The following is a 23,725-nucleotide window of genomic DNA, read 5'->3' on the forward strand; positions in this document are numbered from 1 at the left end:
GGATTCCAGTGCTTTGCACAGTTTCAAACACGTTTTGTTTATGTTTATGCACTATACAAATTTTTAAAAAACAACTTGTAGTTCAATCATATTAAATTTAATGTTGATACCGTTGCGTTAACTAACTTTTCATGGTCGTAGCTCGTAGGAAATTGCCAAGTAATCATAATACAAGTAGTATAAAAATAATTTGTTTTTCATTATGAAACAAAGGCCATGTTTGTTTCTGAAACTTAAACAAACAAAACAGAAGAGTATTTAGCAGTTTGCACTTTGCAAATATGCTAATACAAATAAATAAATAACCTTGCCTAACCCAAATAAAGTAACAAAGTCACAACTATTGAAATTATAGGTATGATAATACATTCGCGAGGGTAAGGTTTCATAGTACGCGCCACGACATTAATCGTGGAAAAGTAAAAGTGCACTTTGATATTGCGCTAATATTAAAATGGATAGTAAAAGTTGCGATAAGAATGGTTCCATCAAAAAGTATGTAACTAATGTTTTTCGAAAGTATGAAAGTATCAGAGGTATGTTATCTGACTACAATTAGAATTTAGAAAATTAATAGAAATTAAATGTCTGTGCAAAACAAGAATCAGCTATATTATGAAATGAAGGAAGGTTCCTGATAAATGCAATGACAGGAAAACATTTCTTATTACCTACAGCTTTAATGTGGGGAAGGCGAAATCCTTTTCTAGTAGTATAATACAGCGCATTAGAAATGCAAAAATCAGGAAGAATTTCATGATTGAACAAATTGTATCTGTTCAATTTGAAAAGAGGGTGTGGCAGATTTTAAAGTTAATTTTGATTAACAGTCTGTCGTGATAAATAGATATGGAATGGGAATCTACAGACAAACGAAGGGAAGGATAATTTTCTAACACGCCGAGTTTGAACATTTTTTTTGTCAAAAGATCTACAATAGTCTGTTGGGGCTCAAGTTTCGATTGTTTAATTCAGATTTCATCATGGTACAGAGGCATAATTTCCATGGCTCGTTTTCTATTTGTCTATTGACACATACTTCGTAGTTTTAGCGGTAACAGTTCCGTATATCGGAAAAACATTTCTTCACTTACGGAAATGAGTTTCCCTAAGGTTTCCAACGTTCGTGGAAGTATTTTCTTGGTATGACTTAACATGACCGAACCCCTCTCCGATTTTCTTCATATTTGACAGACTTACTAATTGAGGCCTGCTAATGACGAATCTGGGTAAGACTCTACTTTACGTCCTTTTCCCAAGGATTACGTGTCATATTTCGTTGGAAAGCTTATTGTATAAGGAATTCAACAACATAAATCCCAAGGCGAGGAAAATTTACCCGGAAGAGGAAATCGATAAAAACAGATGTTGTCCGGATATGTGTAATTGAACGTACTGAGGAAATTTTTCGATGATGAAGCATATATTTAGGGGTGAAATGAGTGCTAATGGAACCTAACCTAACCTCGTAGGCATACATCGTCTCCGTGAATGGTTCGTGGGGCTATCATGAACAGATAGTGTAAAAAGAAAAAGGTTTTGAACAATGCACTAAATTATTACTGGGGATAAACGTATTTTACACTATCTAGAAGTTTTTGGAACCTGTTCTTCTTTGCCAAATCCACCCTCCTTTTCCATTGAAACTCCACTAAATGGTCCGCAAAAGAATCCGAAGGAATTTTTTTGTTTTGGAAGAAAACTTTAGCCACTCGCCAAATGGATTCAATCCGTTGTGTATGTGTCGAGTCTGGTGCAACGAAACGCTTTGATTTACTGTCTTGTGAATATATCCAAGGGAAGACAATCCAAGATAAGCCTTCCATATGTCTGTGTGTATTTCTGTACCAGGTGCCACATGATGTTGAATTAAATTCAAAAGTACGCCAACGCTACGTACATTTTCGGAACACACCTCAAGTCGTAAGTCGGTAGAATCATTCTCTAACATTCCAATTACCCAATGTCCTTCAATATGCCACCCTCGGTAATATTTTCTTTTTTTAAATTTTGATTCATCAATCTGTACGATTTTACCGGGCCCTCCTATCTTTCCTCTTGTCTTCTCATGTTCCACGTAATGAATTACTATTGTTTCCCTACAAAACACATATTCTTTGTATCGCCGGTCCGCAACCATTGAAATCGGAAGCTTCCCTAGCAGCATTGTTGTATGTTTCATCGTATGCGAAGCTGTACATTAGACTGAAAATAGTTGGCAAATCCAAATGAGTCCTTTCGAACCAAGTTCCGCCACATCTTTTGATAACATATCCCGTACCATGGCCTGATTTTTGACATCGAAACCTTCCTACAACTCCATAATTTACTTCCAGAATCATCTCGCACCTATGTATCCTACAAATCTTTTCCTTCTTCAACAATCCATTTTCCTCGCACCATGTCAAACACTTGTCTCTAGTCCCGATAGTAATTTCCAAGCGTTTCCTGTTTCAGAAAAAATCCAACCAGACATACGCCATTGTGATCTGTGATCATACACACGCACAACGCACCGCGAACGCAAAGAAGCAATCACCACACAGAACGCACGGGCAAAGCACACGCATTCACAACGCGGACACAAAGACAAGCCTGCAGTGTTGTTAACTCCCATCGGTTACCACCAAATGGCAATAAGGATGTAAAGTAGAGTCTAGCCCGAATCTGAAGTTAAAATTTGTCGGAAAAGTCTAGAAATTGCAAAATAATTGAGAACCATTGATGCCAGCCCCACGAACCATTGATGTGTGGTTAGGTTAGGTAAACATAGTTAAAATTTGGTGTCGTCGTAGTATCAGGAATATATATATTTCCTTGTGAAAAAAAAAAAATCGCGAAAATCTACAGTTTGCGTTCCGAAAACTAACGCCTTATTTTCGCTTATTTTGCAATTTCTAGATGTTTCCGTCAACTTTTAACTTCAGATTCGTTATTAGGAGGCCTCAATTAGTGAGTATGCCAAATATGAAGAAAATCTGAGAAGGGTCCGGTCATCATAAGTAGTTCCGTTTTCTTTCATTGTGGAATCTATTTGACCGGGAAATCATGTATTTTTCAAGAGAAATATCTCACTGACGCACAAATGCCATTGCTTTCACTATGTGAACCGGATGCTACATACGTTCAATGATGCAACCCCTTGTCAGTGTTTCCAACCCTTTTTTCTTTAACTATGCTTGCCTAACGTAACCAAACCTAACCTAACCTTATCAGAAATGGTTCATGGAGCTATCCGTGAATGGTTCGTGGGGCTATGAGTCAGCTACCTATGCATAATGTACAATTTCCACATGTGACGAACACGATAGTAGGTATTTTTTTTGCATAATAGAGTTTCGGAAACAAAAGAAGGTTATAACACCATTAAGTCTTGATTCCATGATATAAAAACTAAATATGCTGACCAAGGCAGAAATTTATTTTATTATAAAGCATAAACTAAACGTAACGTTTCAACCTTCTAGCAAGGTCTTCTTCAGACTCTGTACCAAGTACAAATGTAACAAGGTACACAACAGGAGGAAATATATATACACAAAAATACTCCCTTCCAGACTATTAGAAAGTAGTTCTGGAACAATCTGGCAGGTGGCTTTCCCTTGTCAACTGTACTTTCAGCTGAAAGAGAATGTCGCTGGACTCTTTATCTCACCCTCTATTTCCTTCATTCTTCTTCCTTCTTCTCTCCTCTTTCTCTCTTGTCCTTTCCACTCTTTCTAACACCTTCTTCCATTCTTTGTTTAACTTCATTCCAGTTCATTGTGTCTTCTTCACCTTTCTTCTCTATTTCCTTGGCCTCCTTCCATTTTCTCACTAGTATTCTCTTTTCCCTTCCTAGCTGCTTAGCCTCATCCCACTCTATGTCATGTCCTGTTTCTCTAATGTATTTAAATATCTCATTTATCTCTCTCTTAAGTCGTACATCATCCCTATGTTGTTTCAACCTGTCTTTCAGCCTCTTTTTAGTTTCTCCTATGTACACACTCTGACATTCTTTACATTTCACTTCGTAGATAATCCCTTCCTCTTCTCTGTTTTCCTTTTTCTTGTTTGCATTCTTCGCTATTCTTAAGATGCTTCTCCCTCCCTTCCTGTAAGTTTTAATGCCCGCTTTTCTAAGCACTTTGTATATCTTTTCTGTGGTCTTCCCCATACTCCTTATTCCAAACCTCCTTTCTTTTCCTCTTTTTCTTTCCCTTCCAATTGTCCCCTGCCACTTTTCTTCCTTCTGTTTATGTCCAGTCTATCCTCCTTCTCATAGCCATTCTTTTCCAGCTGTTTCCATAGACTATTTATTTTGCCTTCTTTTTCACATTCTTTTGTGCATATTTTCTTGATTCTGTCCTCCATATTCTTTATAAAATGTATTTTTGTCCCCTCACTTACATCACTTCTTTTGTGGCAGAACTGCACACTTTTTCTGATGCCAAGCGGTTTCAATTTCTTCTCCTCTCTTCCTTTGCATCAATATATCTAGGTAGCTAATCTTGTCTTCTTCTTCTATTTCAAGTTCCAATAATATCCCTTTTCCTTCATCTTGTATTTCTTTGGCAAATATGTCGAGCTGCCTCTTTGTTCCCTTCCATATGCCAAAACAATCGTCCACTTATCTGCAAAACAGAATCATTTTGTCACCTCCTTTTTCTATCACTTTATTTTCCCATTCATTCATAACCAATTCAGCCAATACTGGGCTTAGGCTAGAACCTATATTCAGTCCTTCACTCATTAACATTATTTTATCTCCCATCATACTGTAACCGTTATTCCAAATGGTTACCGGCACCTTCACTATCCCATTCTCCTATAATTTCTTTTCCCATTTTCTTTTTAATAATGTCCAAAACGTGTTCCCTCTTGATGCTCGGGAACATACTTTTCACGTCTAAGCCAAACATTGTTGTCTTCATCTCATTCAACTTAAGACCTTTTATGAGGTCCACCACTTGTTCACTGTTCTTAACTGCTCTGCTTTCTTGCTGTGTTACTAACACTTCAATAATTTTATGTAATTTCTTTTCGAAGGGTTCCAAAATATTGTTTCTGCAGTCCATTAGTGGTCTCAACTTTATCTCCTCTTTGTGTATCTTTGGAAAGCCTTTCAAACTTGGTAGTCTTCCTGTCTCCTTTATGCATTTCTTGAATCCTCTCCTCCTACAGTCTTGTATGATCCTTTCTCTTATAGTTTGTTCTTCTTCTGTTCCACAAATCTCCTCATATCTGTTCTCTTTTAGGTCTTCATACTTCCTCTCGTACCATTCTCTTTCCATCACCACAGTTCCTCCTCCTTTATCTGCCTGCTCTATCACCACATCACTTCTTGTCTTGATTTTCTTCATCCCTTCCCTTTCTTTTTGACTCAAATTATGTACCTGATTACATTTGTACTTGGTACAGAGTCTGAAGAAGACCTTGCTAGAAGGTTGAAACGTTACGTTTAGTTTATGTTTTATAATAAAATAAATTTCTGCCTTGGTCAGCATATTTAGTTTTTTACAAAAGAAGGTATATCATTCGCAAAGCAAGCGATATCGCACCGTTATGTGCATTTGGTAGCACTTACAAAAATGGCTTATTTTAGTAGAAAAGGTGTTTGTTTTCGTGTAAAAAGCATATTGGCACCTTGAACTATGTTCCGCAATACACAAAATATCCGATTTAAATGTGTTTCCGATATATGGAACAGTTACCGTTTTACCGATTACTTACTGCATATTTTCTTGAGAATGTTTTTTCTCTTCTGTTTACTCCTACATGTTTATCTTGCAACCAGCTATTCATTTACTGTAGTGTTATGGACTGCTGCTGCCACCTACATAACGTGTGTGGTACAAAATGGGGTTTGTAGTTAAGTTAGTAGGGTCAGGTTTGGAGCTCTTAGTATTCAAATAATGTCCCAGGGCCTCCCCTATAGCACAGTGGTAGCGTCGTCGCCTTGTAATCAAGGGGTCCCAGGTTCGATACCCGGTGGAGGCACAAGTGGTTCGGATCCCACTTTAAACTGTAGGTCAAGTCCCGATTAGCCTTACTGTGCATAAAGTGGACTTAAAACACCAACTCAATCAATCAATCAAATAACGTCCCTAAATGCTTTTGTGGTTAGGTTAGGCGAACCAGTAGACTTATTCCACATCAAATTACCAAGCAAAATTTCAGAATGGTGCCCACCAATTCTGAATTCTATGAAAATTGGTGTATTTCTTAATACTGACAAGGTGTGAACATGTGGAAAATGTATTTATGAGTAACACTCTTATGCCTTGTTTCCGTGGCATGCCCAAGGGGGGGGGGTATAATAACCCTCCCCTTAGGCCCAGTATTCCTTAAAAATGAACTTCAAAGGTAGGAAAAGACTGCGAAATGAGGGCTGACTACTAGAAAAAGTGTACATAATCTCTCCCTTTCGAAAATCCTGGGGAAGCCACTGGTGTGCAGTCTACTGACAGGTAATTGACACTCTACCTGACAGGTACCTGATGAGAGTCTGTGCCTTATCAATTCCTCCACATCTGTCCCGGGTTCGACACCCGGCAGAGGCACAAGTGGGTCAGATCCCACTTTAAACTAGGTCCAGTCACGATTAGCCTTAATGTGCATAAAGTGGACTTAAACACCAACTCAAATTCCTCCACATCTGGATGTGGACATAGTCCTTATCTCCTGGACTTCTTCCCTCCTCTTTTCATTTTTCTTCTTTCCTCCTTCCTTTCTCTCATCCTTTCCACTCTTTCTAACACTCCTTTCCAATATTTGTTAATCTTCAGTCCCCCATTCCAGTTCATTATGTCTTCTCTTTTTTTCTCTATTTCCTTGGCCTCTTTCCACTTCCTCACTAGTCCTCTCTTCTCCCTCCTAGCCTTCTCCCATTCTATGTCGTGTCCTATTTCTCTCCTGTGCTTGAATATCGCATTTTTCTCTCTCTTTAATCTTATGTCATCTTTATGTTGCTTCAACCTGTCTTTCAGTCTCTTTTTTGTTTCCCCTATGTTCACACTATCACATTATTTGCACTGAACCACATAGATAATCCCTTCCTCTTCCTTTTTGTTTGCTATCCTTAAATATGTATCCCTTCTGTATATTCTTATTCCTGCTTTTGTAAGTACTTTGCATAACCTCTCTGTGGCCTTCCCCATACTCCTTATGCCAAACCACCTATATTTTTTCTTCTCTTCCCCTCTCCTGTTTCTTTATCTTATTTTGCTTTCTTTTTCCTCTTCTTTTGTGCATATTTTCTTAATTCTGTCTGCCATATTCTTTATAAATTTCTTCTGACATTCTTCCTCCGTTGCTGTCACTGCGTCACTTGGGGGCGGGGTGTGAGAGGGGGTGGGGATTTCCAACCTGCTTCCGAGATTTGGTCACCATCTTCATCCTTCCCTAGAAGCTGCATGCACCTTCAGAAACCTCATGCTCTGGGGTTTTTGGATGTCCACATTCTATCAGCTTTAGTTCCAGATGCTGGCGATTGTCCAGTATGTGAAGGGGTGGGGGGAGTCTGGCTATTTCCGCTGAGGTCGACGACTTCCTTTTTCCTGGAGACGAGTGGGGTCCTTTGTTTGAAGATGTTGTTGCCAAATTTACATGTCTGTTTTGGGAACTTGCTGAAGGTGGTTTTGATGAGACATTGTTATGTGATTTCAGTTCTTCTAAAGTATATGGTTTTCCATTTATGAGTAACTTCTTGTACTGCAATTTAGCATGTTACCCATGAGCCTTTGCTTCTAGAAGGTATGGTTTCGGTTCCAGACGTACCATCGCATTCGGTGCATGAAGTCCTCTTGGATAAAGACTGGTATATTCTTAGCTCTATAGTTGTTCATTAAAATTTCCTCCCTCTTTGTATAAAATGCCAATTTCACATTGATTAGCCTGGTTCGTGCGTTTGGTCTACCGAGACGATGCGCTTGGTCAATATTGAAATCATCAGTCCCTATCTCCCTCGATAAAAACTCCCTTACCAAGTCCTCTGTTCTGGCCCATGTCTCCTCACGTTTCTCCCTTATGTTATTTCTTTTCGATTGGCTTTCCAGTCTTTGTATAGCATCCTCGTTTATTAGCACTCGTTGTTTAAGCCTGTTTACTTCGGCTGCTAAGTTGAACCTCGCCCATTACTTCTGTATATACAGGGTCATCCTATTTGTGTATCTGTTCAAAATTATTAATATATATATGTCAAAAATCTAATATTTCAAGACGAGCCTAAATAGCTTTAAGGTTATAAAAATTGTTGTAAATGAGAAGTTACATTGACAATTGAAAATTCTAGTCGATTGAGAAATTCTTACGTGATACAAAGATAACATAACTTATTTAAGCTTTCCAGACGTTGTATATAAATTTTGTCCGCTAAGCACATATGTGCATATTTGTGTGTAAGTGAATGTTGAAAACCAAATATAAGCCAGATTGTTTACGAAAACACCTATTGCACTTGTTGTTGCATCGCCAAAAGGCATGTTTTTGATTGTTCTGTTAACTGACACACGGTTGTGTAGTGAATGAGCAATTGTACCAATATTGAATGCTTAAAAATAAACGTTGCATCTTATTGTTGAAATAATTCGTTAATCATTGAACAAAAGGCAAATTCCCAATTAGTAGATTGTGGTGGTAGTAATATGCATGAGTTTAGATTGAGTGTTTACTTGATAAAACTCTTACTGCGCAATTAAAAGGAACGCTCCCCTCCCACTTTTGTTCTTTGCATGAGTGGCCAAACATTGTGTGGTGCTTGCGTCACTTTTGATAGCGCATGTGTTATAGAATTAAGGTGCTTTTGAAACACAATTTTCTGGTTGAAAACCAGTGCATTTTTAGATGGCACCATGTCCATGCGCACTTGATTCTGGAACTTCAGTTTGTGCATGAAAACGAGATATATTTGTCAAAACGGTAGTTTTTCTCCCATTGCAAAGACAATCGCAAAAATGACAAAAATGCAAGAGATCCACATAAAATTCCTATCAAATATTGTATAGTTAATCATTGTTCGGTATCCTTTTGTAACTTGGCTCGATTACGGTCTCATTGGTACTCAAGGAAGATTCATAATTTGCGACTCCCCGGTTGGGTTTGGGTGTACTTAACATCTTTTGGCCCCCACACTTGCTTCCTCTTTAACTTCGGGTATTACAGAAATGCCAGAACCTACCTGGACGTCACACATAGTAATTACAAAAACATATTGACTTTAGAAGCAATAAACGTTGAATTGTGTTTAATCCTATTAAAAATTTAAAATACACAATTTTCTTTTAATTGATATAATTTTTATTTTTAGGGAAAACTCCCAAGTCCTGTGATGTGTTATTTTGGGACCTTGTTGCACTTTCAGCTTCAGATGAAGCTCAAGCTAAGTGGTATGAGGAACAGATAAAATGGAAATTGGATAAAAAGGAATTGCCTGTTGGAGTGCCTTTTAAGATACTTGCAGATCCTGGTGGTACCCCCTGTGGTTCTGGAAATTCCACTCTGCACATTCTGAATGAGCTGAACAAAGAATATGGAGATAAAATCCATTCTTGGAAAATTTTAATAATACATGCAGGTAAATAATGTGTTCATTGGAATTGTAGCTTTCATGGCGACGTGATTCGAACAAGTGTTCATTGTGTATTATGTCATTAATTTAATGTTGGTTAAGTAACTGAAGTGGTAAGATTTTTCTACATAGTCACAGGAGTGAAATATGACAACTGGCAGGCAAATTTCTTGATCTGAAGCACTTACCCTTCTACCTGTAGCTCATAAAAATATACAGAAAGTTTGTTCTCTGTTGAAACAATATCTTGAATATTTTGCAATAGTCTGACACCATAACTTCATTTCTCTTGTAATGTCTTGATGTATGTTTAATTACTTGTGCAATTACACTTCTAATGTTGTACGACTCAAAACATACATGTTCAATGGGAACCAACCAGCTTCACCCATAGCAGAAACATTATCAGACACTGTTGTAAAGAAGTAGTGCTGTTGGCTTAATGTAAGATACAGTAGCACTATATACTGTGTAGATACAGTAAAATATAATCACATTCAACTTGATTCATCATCAATTTCGTATTCTTTCGCATCATGAACTCAAGATGCCTAACATATATAAAAAATACATTTTAAGTGTACTAATACTCTGTAATACATAAGTTCCCAACATAGGCATGCACATACCCTCTGATTATGGGGGGGGGGGGGGGCAAAAGCCTTGATGAAAGTTCAATCATATAAAGAAAAACCTAATTTCATCTCACTGTTTTATTGTATTGATGTGTATGGAACAGGGGAGCACATACCGTGTGTCCAAACTTGCCGAATTAGAAGAATCAAACTACTGTGGTGCCAATTTTCTTTGCCCCCTCCTTTTTACACATATAATACATTATATGTAATACAGTAATTCATAATACACATAAATAGTTAAATTTAATTTACATATACACATGGTTTCATACAGCAGATTAAAAGCAAATACACATATTTTATTAATTTCCAACAATGATGGCGATTAGTGTGAGAGTGGGGGGTAGTTGCCCCCAATTTTTGGCACTTTTTTGTCCCTGCACTATGGCCTCTTAACGCTAAGCCTTGTCTACAAAGATAAAGATAAACTGACCTTGGCCCCCTCCCCACTTTTGTCACCCAATAGCCACTACTGATTTCCATTGTGTGGGCAATTTATTCTGCAACCATATAGATTAATTACAACCAACGAATAAAGTGTGTGCGAGTGTCAGTAACAAAAAATATTTCAATTTCACACGAAATAATGCAGTTTCCTTCTCCTAAGTAGTTACTTGGAACTTTCATCGGGTTCTAAATACTTTTTTTTTTTAAAGAGTATAATATTGTTTAATAATGGTCATAAGATTCTTCTCCCCCCCCACCCCGTGCACACGCCTATGGTTCCCAAATCCAAAAATTGGAAACACTGCTTCCTTATATAGAATAGAATACTACCACACACAAACCCTTTCTGGAGATACCCAAATGTCAACCTGTCTTCCATAGTACACCCTGGATTGCACGCAGCAGACTAGCAAGGCTCTGGCATCTTGATTCACAGCCAGTATAATAAACCTTTGTGAGGCTTGCATTCTGTGCTGTCCATACGAGGGGGTGCTGAAAAGTTCGTAGCCCAACCCAGAAGGAGTGCACGTGGAATTTTACAGTTATTCTACATACTCCCCCCGAAGTTCAATACACTTCCTTGCACGGTGCTCCAATTTTTGCAGACCAGTGAAAAATAATTCTGAAGGCTGTTCCACACACCACTGTTCCGTAGCACTAATCACCTCCTTATCAGATCCAAAATGGCATCCTTTCAAGTGTTGTTTGAGTTTGGGGAATAGGAAATAGTCTGGCGGAGCTAGATCTGGGGAATAAGGGGGATGATCTAGACATTGAAACCCTAGATCATGCAATGTCCGTTGTGTTTGCAGTCCTGCAGGAACAGAATTCCTTTTTTTCATTTTTCCGCAGCTTTGCACTTTCAATTTGTCTTCAATTTTGTGAGTAATGCAGAGTAATACTCTGCATCAAATGTCTGACCCTTGGGCAGGTAGTCTATGAGTATGACTCCATCCTTATCCCAGAAGAATGTTGCAAACACTTTCCCAGCCAACTTCTGCCTCTTGAACTTCTTGGGGCGAGGGGAACCTGAGTGCCGCCACGCCATTGACTGTTGTTTCGTTTCAGGATCGTAGTGGTACAACCATGTTTCATCCATGGTTAATATTCGTGACAGAAATTGGTCGGCATTGCGTTCAAAATGGGCAATGACTTCCCTTGATGTCCTCACTCTTTCACGCTTTTGATCTGCTGACAGATTTTTGGGAACCCATTTTGCCGAGAGCTTGCACATGTCCAAGTCATTATGAATTATGGTAGCAACACGTTCCCGAGAAATGCCCATAATCTCTGCCACACGTTTTGCTGATATTCTGCGATTTTCAAGAATAAGGTAATTAATTTCATCCACGATTTTGGGGACAGTCACTGTTTTTGGTCTTCCTGCACATGGAGCATCTGTTGAAAAATCGCCACGCTTAAACTGTGCCACCCACTTCTTCACCACTGCATATGATGGAGGAGAGTCCCGTAATGTTCCATTGATTTCCTCATGAATTTGCTTTAGCGACTTTCCTTGGTGGAACAAAAATTTGATGACAGTTCTGATCTCGATGTTTGTGAAATTTGCTGGCTAGGCGCACATGATCACTTCAGGGGCCTGAAAAGCACAATAACAATTCCGTTATTAATATGAAAATTTGCATGTGTACATACCAAGATATGTTCTTTAAAACTGTAAAGTTTCATCATTCCACGTGCACTCCTTCTGGGTTGGGCTATGAACTTTTCAGCGCACCCCGCATGTGCTTGTGATTGTCCCTTAGTCAATTTCATCTTGTCACAATTCATCCTTATCTTCGTGATTAGCCAGAAGTGGCGAAGTAAAATAAACCAAACTATTCAATCACACACACACTCATACTGCTTCACTACAACATATTCTGCATGAGCCATAAAACAAAAAAAGTGAATATAACAAACAAAATTTTCTACAGAATTATCTATTTTCATGTTGAGGAGGGCAACAGAAAGTCTCAGGCATCAGTTTTCATTTATCCGTGAGACAACACTAGAGTCCCCCATCTGTCTTTGCAACAACTTTTACTTAGAAGACAGTTCCATTAGTACATAAAATACACACATAGTGAATACCAATTTCAGTTAGATTCAGATATCTGGGTCTGTTTGTACATTTCACATGTACAGAGGAAAAGGCTAGCTGAAGAAAAATTTAAAAATATATGCACTGATATTTATAAAAACATATTTGTGTATAATAGTACTGCGATGATTTTTATATATTTGCATAACCGCTGTTGAGCTATCTCCAAATAAAAGTTTATACAAATGTTATATCTAAATGCTATTGGTGTTTGTAAACATTTTATATCATTGTATTGTATATTGTAAAATCTCTAAAATATACATCATTTCTTGTAGGTGGTTGTAGCAAGCGTTTGCCAAGTTATTCGTGCATTGGGAAAATATTTTCCCCAGTTCCTGTCCAGGGCGAGATGTATGAATTGCTGGAGGTGAAGCTGGCCCTGTACCAGCCGTTTCTCAAGCTGATGAATGGTGGAGGAGTTTTTGTTACTGCTTCAGATGATATTGAGGTGTACAATTTAGATGGCATAGGTAAATGGTTTTACTAGTGCTGTTTCACTTAATTGTATCTCTTTGCAAAAGTGGATTATTCTGTTGTGTTTTGTGTTAAATGTATTAGAGAAGAGTAATAAATAAAAATCAGATGATATTTTTAAATCAAAATGTGTTTCATACATAGGATAGCTTGAGAAAGGTGCACTGAAGTAGAATTTCATTTGAAGCAGAGTAAAATAATTTTTGTGGTTGGCCGAAGTTTATGCTAAATAACACAAATAGAAATGAATTATTCTGTCTTCCACATACTTTGTGTGTATCTTCCTCGCAAACTGTAACGTAGTGAAATAATAATCCCAGTGATAAACGTTTACTGAAAATTGATATCAAGTCAGTAGTTTTAAAAAATGTTCTGCAACAGAGGCTCACTCACTTTGTTTTGTGAAAACATTTTTTTCTGCTTATCAGTTTTAGTTGTTCATTGTCAACCATTCTACTTCGGATTTGGTGACAGCTTGTCATTTACACTAGATAGGTAAAATTTTTCCAGAAATCAAAGTGAAATATTTATCCATATATGTAATACAAGGGTTGGATAAAAAGTAATGGCAACACTGGTATAATTGGTACTTGACTGTATTGGCAGAGGAGCACGTGTTACATTCCTTCAAAGTAATCGCCCCTCATCTCTACGACCTTCTGTCACACGTATGGAAGGCGTCGTACACCTTCAGCGCGTCCATCTCTGTCGATGTCCCGCAGTGACCGCCCTATAGCACGTATGATGGCTTCGCACGTGTTGTAGTGCTTCCTGCCCAGTGGTTCCTTCATTTTGACAAAACAGTCATAATCACACGGTCTCATACCGGTGAATACGGTGGATGTTCCAGTACCTCCCACTACCAGTTATGCAGGAGCGCCGTCACATTGTTCGCAGTGTGACACCTTGCATTGTCAAGCAGGATGATGGGACACCGTGCCGTCGCTCCCTTCTTAATGCGAGACGAAGGTGGTGTTGCAAGAAGGTGCAGAAGTAGGCTGCGTGGACCGTCTGCCTGAGAGACGTTGTTCTTCTTGCCTAAACATATTGTTAGGGCGCTTGCACTCTCGTCCTCTGCTTCAGAGCACTGCTGTTTTTGACTGAATAACATACAATCGCTCCCACTCACTATACTTCCTCGTCTGACATTCCTTTATCAGCCACGAAACGGTTGTGGCGCTGTGACTCACCCCTTTCACGGGACAGCAGTGTTGCCATTACTTTTTATCCAACCCTTGTAATTTGCATTATTCTTAGATGTTCTTGTAATATTGGAAAGGGTAATTTTATTTTGTAGATGCTGTATACATGGGGGACCATGAAGGTTTTACAGCCCTAGCACATCCTTCAGATGTTTTTATTGGTAAGTAATATGCATAAAGTTTAAGCTTTTGACTTTCTGGAGGTTTTTCAAGGTTGAGCAGATGCAGTGTATAGCTCAGTCTGAAAGTTAGACACACAAGCAGAAAACATTAAGAGTGAGGTAAACAAACTTTTTGAACTTTATAAAACAGGGAGAAACAGACTGAAAGTAGTGATGGAAATATCACAAAATTTTATTTTATTCGAAACAGAGAAAAATAACAGTAGAGTTTTTAATAATATAATGTATGATGCATTTAGGTGTTCATTATAATTCATGTGTAAAATGTGAATCTTGCTCCGCACTGTAACATTTTGCTCCAAAACTACACAATTGCATATTGCCTGGAATTTTTACCAAATGAATGGAGGGTTTAAAATTAGTCTTAATGAAGAATTATTTTAAAATGTTGGAAAAAAATCAATTTTCTGATTTGAACATTTGTGTGCTCCCCTTAAATAATTAAGTTTGTATTAATTTATAGTCAATTGTAGAACATTCATACAAAGTCATGCTCTTAAGACCTGATAATTAGAACAGTTTGAATGTTTTCCATTTAAAAATTAATTAGTTTATTTTTAATAGGTTTGTTTTAGAAACTTAGAAAAAATTTTAGATGCAATTAATAATTCACTAGTTTCTTAAAGAGCTTACTTTGTGCAATTTAAGGAAATATGAACTTCTGTATTTATATTGTGACAATTGTTGTATATTTTTTTGCAGGAACTACTCACGGTGTTTATGTTCTTCCCAAAGAGACGTTGGAATCAACAAAAAATGTAATCCTGTCACCATGCATTGAAGTATTACAAAAACCTACAGAAAAAGTTATGAAGGAGAGAGGTGCACTTGTAGGTAAGCGCGGATCTTAATTTTATGCAAAGATTTCGATGTAAAATTCTGAAGAGAATATTACAGCAACCCAAGAATTCATGATTTTTTTGTAATCACATCAATGCCAGTACTAGTTCTTTGCCTAGTTTTAAGGATAACTACATAAAAAATCATGATTAGATTACATTAGACATAATGATATAGCGTAAGTTTCACAAAATTTAAAAAATAAGAAAATAAATGTAACAAGTAGTTTCAAAAATTGAATTTACCATTATTTTTAGTGATAATCTTACAAAGACATCTGTTACATACATTTATTAAAGATGTAAGTGATTATTAGCAAATTGGTAACATTCCTGATAAATGTACCAATCTGGTATATCGATAAAAGTGTGCTTTTATTTTTTCTTATGGGATATAAAGCAACATTCACACTAATATGATTTTTTTTTTTGAATAAGTTACTTCAAAAACATTCAAGAAATCTGATTACATGCAGTTATCAAGGACATGAATATATTAGGTTCTGCACTAATTACATACCCTGTTATATTAATTGATAGCTAGATTTTATATTGATGTCAGTAAAATTTCATATTAACACAAATCTAAAATACAAATACTTGCAAAGTGTAATTAAATCAGCCAAGAATTGTAAATTATCTTTTATTAACTTTTAAAATACGAAATTTGAATTATGTTGGTTTTTTTGTATGCCTATTTTTACATTGCATTTTTGCCACTTTGTTTAATCGCGTGGATGATGATGAACTTTGAGAAGCAGAAAAGGTCATTATAAAAACAGGTGGTATTTCATGCTTTGTGTCATCAACATGTTAAAAACTGCAGTAAAATCACGACACTTACCTTGTTTTGTTGTCCGAATTTTGAGACTGGTCTTGATCTTTTTCGGGGATGGTAAAAAAAGGTAAATTTCGTATGTGAATTGCACTATGCCATGAAGAAGCGGGGGGGGGGGGGGAGCTACAGCCCCACACATTCTCAATCTCTGCTGTTTTTGCATGTAATGTGATCAGTAGAGCCCAGATAGTTCATCCTTTGCCGTTTCCTGCCTCTCCATTTTTACCACTTCTCTCTTTCCACGGTGTTCCAATCTTTTCCCACTATCTGCTCTTTCCACCGACATCTTGGTCTCCCCCTTGGCCTTATTCTTGTCTCTCGGATCTCCTTATTCCTTATTCTATCCCTTCTAGTCTTCTCCAATACACTCCTTAAAATTTCATCTCCACTGCCTGCATCTTTCTTTTGTCCAAGTCTCTGCTCCATATGTAATTATTGGCACATAGTATGTGTTGTATATTACCTTCTTGCATTTCATAGGTTCCATATTAATCTTTGGACACTTTGATATAGTCTACCACCCATTTGTTCCCTTCTGTTTACCTCCTCGTCTATTCTTCCACTTCTCTCAATTATGCTTCCTAGATATTTCAATCTCTCCACTACCCTCAACTCTTCCGTGTCCATCCTTATTCTTGGTTATTTCTGGCTCTGTTTCTTGTTATTAGCACCTCGCTCTTTTCTGCACTGAATTTCATTCCTGCTCTTCTGATTTCCTCATTCCAACTATCAAGCTGTCTCTGTACTACTTCTTCATTGTTTCCCCATATTACTAGGTCATCAGCGAACAACAGGGCCTTCATCTCTTCCTTTCCTATCTTCTTCCCCACCTCTTCGTTCCATTGTAATTATGAAGAGCAGTAGGGATAGAGCACTTCCCTGCTTTAGTCCATTACTTAAACTGAACCACTCTGTTCTTCCCACTGGTGTCTTCACACAGCTCTGGTTGCTTTTTATGTATGTGCTCTGCACTTTACACACTGTCTCTTCCTCGACTCTTTCTCTCTCTCTGTTAGAGCCTTCGAAATATTTTTCTGTCCATGCTATCGTATGCCTTTCCTACATCTAGGAATGCCATAATCAAATCATAACCATACTCGTAGTGTCTTTTCTCATGTTCAGCTCTGTTACTTCCCTTATTCTTTTCTCTAATATTTTCTTATACACCTTTGCTAAGTGGCAAATTAAGTGTTATTCCTCAATAGTTTTTACATTCCTTTTTGTCACACTTCTTGAATATGGGAACTATTAGTTCCTTTGTCCAATCTCTTGGCACTTCTCTCTCTTGCCACACTGTTTTCAACATACTGTACAGCCACTGCACAACAATCACTCCTGCTCCTAGTATCATTTCCACTGGCACTTCATCTACTCCAGGTGCTCTACCTCTCTTCATTCTCTTTAGAGCTTCCTCCACTTCTTTCTTGTTATGCACTTAAAATACCTAAAATATGCATTAAAAGGTGCAAAATAAACAAATAAATATACACGTTCAGAAAACACCTTACCCTTTTCAGTTACTGCAACAACCCTACATGTAAGCAGATGTTTGTAATTTTACAGCTCATACAACATAGCATGTAATAAATGTAAAAGTTGCAGTTCTGAATTCTTCCACACACTGTTGTTTACTTTACACTGCTGTTTTATAAATGAAAGAAAATTTATATTCCTTACTGATCTTGATTGCTCTTAAGTACAACATCTCAAATTTTCAACCTTGAAACTGCTTTTTTTGGCAAGAATATTTTTTATACTGAGAAAAAAACTCGCACTACTTCACAGGATAAAATTGGACAATATTTTAATGCAACAGTATCCGACACGTCAAATTCAAGATCATCAATAGACTGTCCATTGAATTGTTGTTTCTCTTTCTCAAAAAGAGTGAGTGTTCTTGCGAGAACGGTGAAAGGAGCCCTATCTCCTTGTTTTGCAAGATAAAGTGGAGAATGAACAGCAGTGATGAAAGGAAATAGGAAGTTATTTTATTAAGACATAAAATACAATTTTAATCTAGGATGTTGGCTCTAAAATATGCAAGAAGTTTAAACATATGATTCATATCTGCATTTGCACATGCAATATGCATTTATCAAAAAACAATTAAATTATGCATTTATCGAAAAATGTTTAAAATATGCATTTGCATATGCAAAATGCATAACTATCTGGGCCCTAGTGATCAGCATTATCCTCTGGCAGCCCTCCTGGATTGAACTAGGTACCCATTTATTTTAGGCCAGGTGAACCCCTGAGCTGCTTTTTGCAGGGACAAATTGGGGGAAAATCAGTGGCGTATGCTGGTTTTAACGAGTAGGTAATCTCCGACCCTTGATTCATCCACCCACTCCTGAAGTTTCCCTGCAAATTTACCTCAGCATCCATACAGAATGTAGGAATATGTGTGTGGAAAATTTTACCTTATTGTTGCGACTACTATCAATTAATTGTTCTGATTGCACTTAATCTACATTTAGAATTTCAAGTAATAAAACAAGAAAGTATAATAAACCTAATAAAAAACAACCTGTAACATACAACACGAAAGGAATGTGCTAGTGAAATAAAAAACCCTCAATATTAATTTAAGTGTAAAATTCAAGTTACCCCAGTACCCAGTTATTTGTGCATTCCCGATTTTGATTTGTATACACGGAAGTATAAGTTCAAGACCTGTGGCTGTGGTACAAGAGATGCTATACTGGCCTACCTGCATTAACGATTTGCAAATTCTGCGGAAAAGATCTCGTTCCAAATATTTTCACACGCAAATGCTCAATTATATCCATTGCCTTTAACTTCAGTAAACACAGCACTAGCACGAGTGCTAAACCACTAACACCTAAACAAATAATACATTTTCGAACACAAAGCCACCTTCCACATGCATTCAATTCCTCGCGTCAGTGTTCTGTTCTCAGAATGAAATTCCCTATGGATGCTGAAAATTCCCCTTTCCCAGCTTTAAATTCCCTGAGAGAGGTTCGAGAGGTTCTCCAAGTTGGAATCATTTTTTCTTTATATATTTTATATTCATACATCTTTCATCTTTATGATAACTATTAATCTAAAGAGGGGAGAAAAGCCACGTAAATTAAGTAATATATATATATTTTTCTGGTAGCTTTCCCTTTCAAATATTATTCATTTCCCTGAAAGAAGTACTCTCACTGGTTTTGAAGGTTACAAAGAGAAAGTAATCATGCATTTTAAAATATAAAAATAAAAAAAAGTAAGCATATACTGTAAATAGTTTAATTACTTCATTGATCGATTGATTAAATTGTTATTTTTCATCACTTTTCTGCCACTTTTGGCTAATCACGACAAGTGATATGAAATTAGGGACTGGAAGGAAAGAAATGTATGAATGAAAGGTTGGTTGGAAAGCATATTGTGAACAAATGCAAAACTATTTTTTTAAAAATTATAGCTAGGTCATCTCCGATTACCTAGATCACCGAGAGTACATGCCACTGGGAAAAATTCCAATCTTAGATCATATATCCTTGGAATTGAACCTCGGTATTCCACGTGGCAGTCAGATGCGCTACGTATTGGACCACTGTGGCTCCTGTTCTTCAGGAATGGGAGAAAAATTAGATCTGAAATGGTTTAAACATGGATAAAATAGTTTAAAGTGTATAAAAACTTGATGTCATGATCATAACAGGACAGCTATGGGAAGTGGCTACCTCAGAATAATGTCAACTTCAACCAATATATAGTATCATCTTCCCAAATACTCCACTATCATTGTTTGGCACCATCTCACTATTCATGACCAACAGACAAATTGTGCTATCCTTCAATTTTTTGTTCATTGTTCAGTACAGTAAACCTAAAAATATGAAACTTTTTTTTAGTTATGATTGAAAGGAGTAAAAAAAGTTATGATAACTGATTTAAAATGCAAGTTTCATCATCTAGTGCAACTTTTTAGCCATATATGTTTTTGAAATTTTTAAAAATCTAATATAGTGGTACTAATATGTCTATCATATATTACTTAAGGAGGCTAATGAACCATTCTTTCATGTTTGGGAAATAAAAGATGTAGTTTTTATAATAAATAACATAAACAAATTACTAACTCTCTCTGAGAGACTTACATTTAAAGGTTCTATTAATTTCATGTTATATTAAAGCACCCCAATAAAGTAAATATTAATTAAAATATATTGAATATTTACAGTATTGAATTTATAAATTCACATAGTATTGATTTGTGCTTTTTTTTTTTTTTTTTTTTTTCAAGGTTCAACAGATAAAGTGTACACTGACAGTGCCTTCTGGTTTTCTTCACCAGTCACTAAGAAACTGATTGACTTTTACCAAAGTCAGAAGCCTATAAAGTATGAGACATGCATATTTTCAGATTTTTTGCACTGTTTGGGAAAGAGTTCAAGCAAACATTACAGTGATGAACTGAAGAAATTGTTGGCAGAAGGTGACGGCGGGTGTTCAGCTCTGAAAAAGAGCATCTTTGACAGTGTTTGTGATGTACCATTCAAGGTTCTAGTTTTAAACGAATCAAAATTCTATCACCTTGGCACAATGAGCGAGTACCTAGAAATGTTCTGTTCGAATGTGGAATTTGAAGATCACTTGGCTCTTTCAAAAATGGCTTTCTGCAAACTTGAAGGCATTCCAAGTAATAACGATAATGAAGAAAATGCCAATCCTGCTATTGCAGGCGTCTGTGTTAATTGTGTTATTCACAGTGATTCCGTTATACCTGACAGATGCGTCGTTGAAAACTGCTGCATTACAAACCCAATAATCTTGGAGAATGAAACAATTATAAGTCACTGTGTTTTAATGGATAGGAGGGCTGGGACCGTTTCAGTTCCGGGGCAAACTCTGTATCATAGCATACCTATTAAGTACAATGCTCAAGGTGGATTTGTCACTGTAGCATTTGGGATTAAGGACGATTTGAAGAAAACTGCTGGAAAATCGCAAGATTCAATAGCATACTGTGGAAAGCCTCTGGAAGAGCTAAAGTCAACCTATTCTGTCAAGTCCTTAACAGACATGTTCAGTTCTAGCACTCACTCGTTATGGTCCGCTAGATTGTTTCCAGTGTGCCAAACGGCCGAAGAGTCCTTTGTTTTAACTCTGGCTCTTGTGAGGTCGATCATGAAAGATGATGCAGATGCATCTGCTTTGAATAAACTCAAGCTCTTGCCTTGCATAAGCATGGAGGAAGTTGTAGAGTACAAAAATGTAGAAGAGTACCTGAAACTGAAATTGGCTTTGTATGACCAGATAAGATTTGCTAAAAATGTAATTTGAAATTAAACAAGATTTGGATTTAATAGTATTTCGTTCTCTCTTTTCTTGTATTGTAATGAACATCTGGTATGTCCCCTGGGTGAAAAAACAAAAAAAACTGATTGTATAAGGTAAAGATTGTAGTGTAAGCAAATGGCTTATTACAATTTTAGTCACTTTTGGTTGCATGGTGTTTTAAAGGAATGAAAGTGTTCTGATGAAAAGTTTCTTCTCTGCTCCATTAATTGATTGATTAAATTTTAATTATGGAGAAAATATAGTAGCAATGAACATATTATATTAAGTCGACTGAAGTAGTCCAGATCTTAGGATTATAATTGTTGCAAAATCTGTAGCTATATATAAGAATAGTTAAAAAAAATCCTTTAGCATATTGTTTTTTTTTTTTTGGCCAATCAGTATTTACATTTGTAGTATCCATATGCTGTGTAAAAGTATAAACATCTTGACTCATCCCATCCATATTCTAGGATTCCAGAACAATCTCTCTTTAGATACAGATTAAATTAAAGATATTTGTATCTGGCAATGCAAACTTGTCAACAAACTCTAGTCTTTATAAATTACATGCCTCTATATTTTTAACTAGTCACAGTGTAAGTAGGTATGATCTGACAACTGTTTGGTCCGCAAGTGTAAAAATCTAAGGTGCTTTTTGAAATCAGCAGGTAAAATAATGGATTAAAAATGCATGTGGTATGCACTTTCCCACATCCCATGTATTCAAGAATCTGTGGTTACACAGTTTTAAAAAAAAAAGTGTCAATGCAGATTTGAACATGCAGATGTTTGAGCCTAATTGGCACAGAAAAAAACCTCATCCTCCAGAGCGTGAAGCTGCAATACTAACCACTCACCTACAGCTTCTACTGGTAGCCGATTATGTATTTATATAAGTTTTTGGATTGCATGCAGATCCTTATGGAATACATTATTGGGATGCAACTCCCAGAAAAGAGAATAGCGGTTTCAAAAAACTTTAGGTGGGAATGGTGTGTTCACACATTTGACCTTGAAATGTTCCATATTTAAGTTTTGCTTGCAACGCCACCATAGCATTTACTATCTGCACATATAGTACATTAATCCCATCCTCCGAGCTAAACATGCTCAGGTAACTATTTAGTGCATTATGATTACTCTATATTCACATCTTTATCACTCCTGAACATTCACTTGTCATGGACATGTGAAGTCCAACACCATATTTGAAATGTCCAAGGTGAACACTACTGGTGGACCACCAGCTTACCTGATGTCTTTCAAAACCTGTCTGTCTCTTGTAATGGGTGACCAAGCTCCCTTACGTGGAACACGAAAAATGTCATCTAGTATAGAGTGATTTCCCATTTAAATTCTGGCTGGGAGAATTTTTGCTTGAATTCATGTATCATATGGATAACAGGGGCTGCAGCTTTTCTAAATTTGCTTTCAATGTCAGTGGAATCTTGTTCTACTCTTGCCTTTATAGGTGTCAAAATGAATGAGCACCCACAGAATGATTTGCAACCAAATCTTTTAGGTTTACCTCTAAAGCTGAGCCAATGCACACACAAAATGTTCATGAAATGGCCATTTATTATTATATTAAAATAAGCAATAGAAATAATCTGCAAAAGACAAGAAAAGGCTTTGTAATTTAATTTTCTTGCTTTAACCTTTTGAGTCCCAAGGTCATTTTCACAAGTAAGCCTCACGGTCCCGAGCCGATTTTGAGCAAAATGCAGTTTCAATTAAATGAGTGTAGATCGGAGACTAATTGCCCTAGAGAAATGAGTGATATACCGTTGTACGCGGAATGAACCAGAGATTCAGACTATATGGAATTTATGCAAATTCGGTGTATATATGGAGGGGGAAAGGGGAGAAATCCCCTGAAAATACTTTTAAAAAAATGATGTTTCGCCCCCCTCCCGCCCCCTCGAAAAAAGTACATGACAGTGTCGACATGCACATGAAAATGATCGCCGACATGTAAGGAACACAAAAGTATTTGCATTATCATCATATGACCAATGTAACTTGAGTTGTACATCCCAAAAGGAATGGTCGGCACGCCACTGATTCAAGCTTCAAAATGCAGCGGTACCTTGAAATTACTTTAGCTCAGAGACTATTTGCCCTGGAGATATGAACTATATACCGTTGTA

General features: G+C 36.9%; 1 protein-coding gene across 2 annotated transcripts; it reads left to right on the plus strand.

Annotated features, from left to right (window-relative positions):
- Nucleotides 1–264: 264 nt before the first annotated feature.
- On the plus strand, nt 265–21,587 carry LOC145989289 (fucose-1-phosphate guanylyltransferase-like). Of its 2 annotated transcripts, none has more exons than XM_083124619.1 (6): nt 265–495; nt 9,287–9,553; nt 13,015–13,209; nt 14,511–14,576; nt 15,300–15,431; nt 20,536–21,587. In XM_083124619.1, exons 1-6 carry the CDS (start codon nt 480–482, stop codon nt 21,573–21,575), a joined length of 1,716 nt encoding a protein of 571 aa, XP_082980745.1. In that variant the 5' UTR covers nt 265–479; the 3' UTR covers nt 21,576–21,587. The 2 variants fall into 2 exon arrangements, with proteins under 2 accessions (XP_082980745.1, XP_082980744.1); XM_083124618.1 differs by having other exon boundaries at nt 266–536.
- The last annotated feature ends 2,138 nt before the right edge of the window (nt 21,588–23,725 follow it).

Source organism: Lepisma saccharinum, chromosome 6 (assembly GCF_977018435.1).
Source record: "Lepisma saccharinum chromosome 6, izLepSacc3.1, whole genome shotgun sequence".
Taxonomy (NCBI): Eukaryota; Metazoa; Arthropoda; class Insecta; order Zygentoma; family Lepismatidae; genus Lepisma; species Lepisma saccharinum.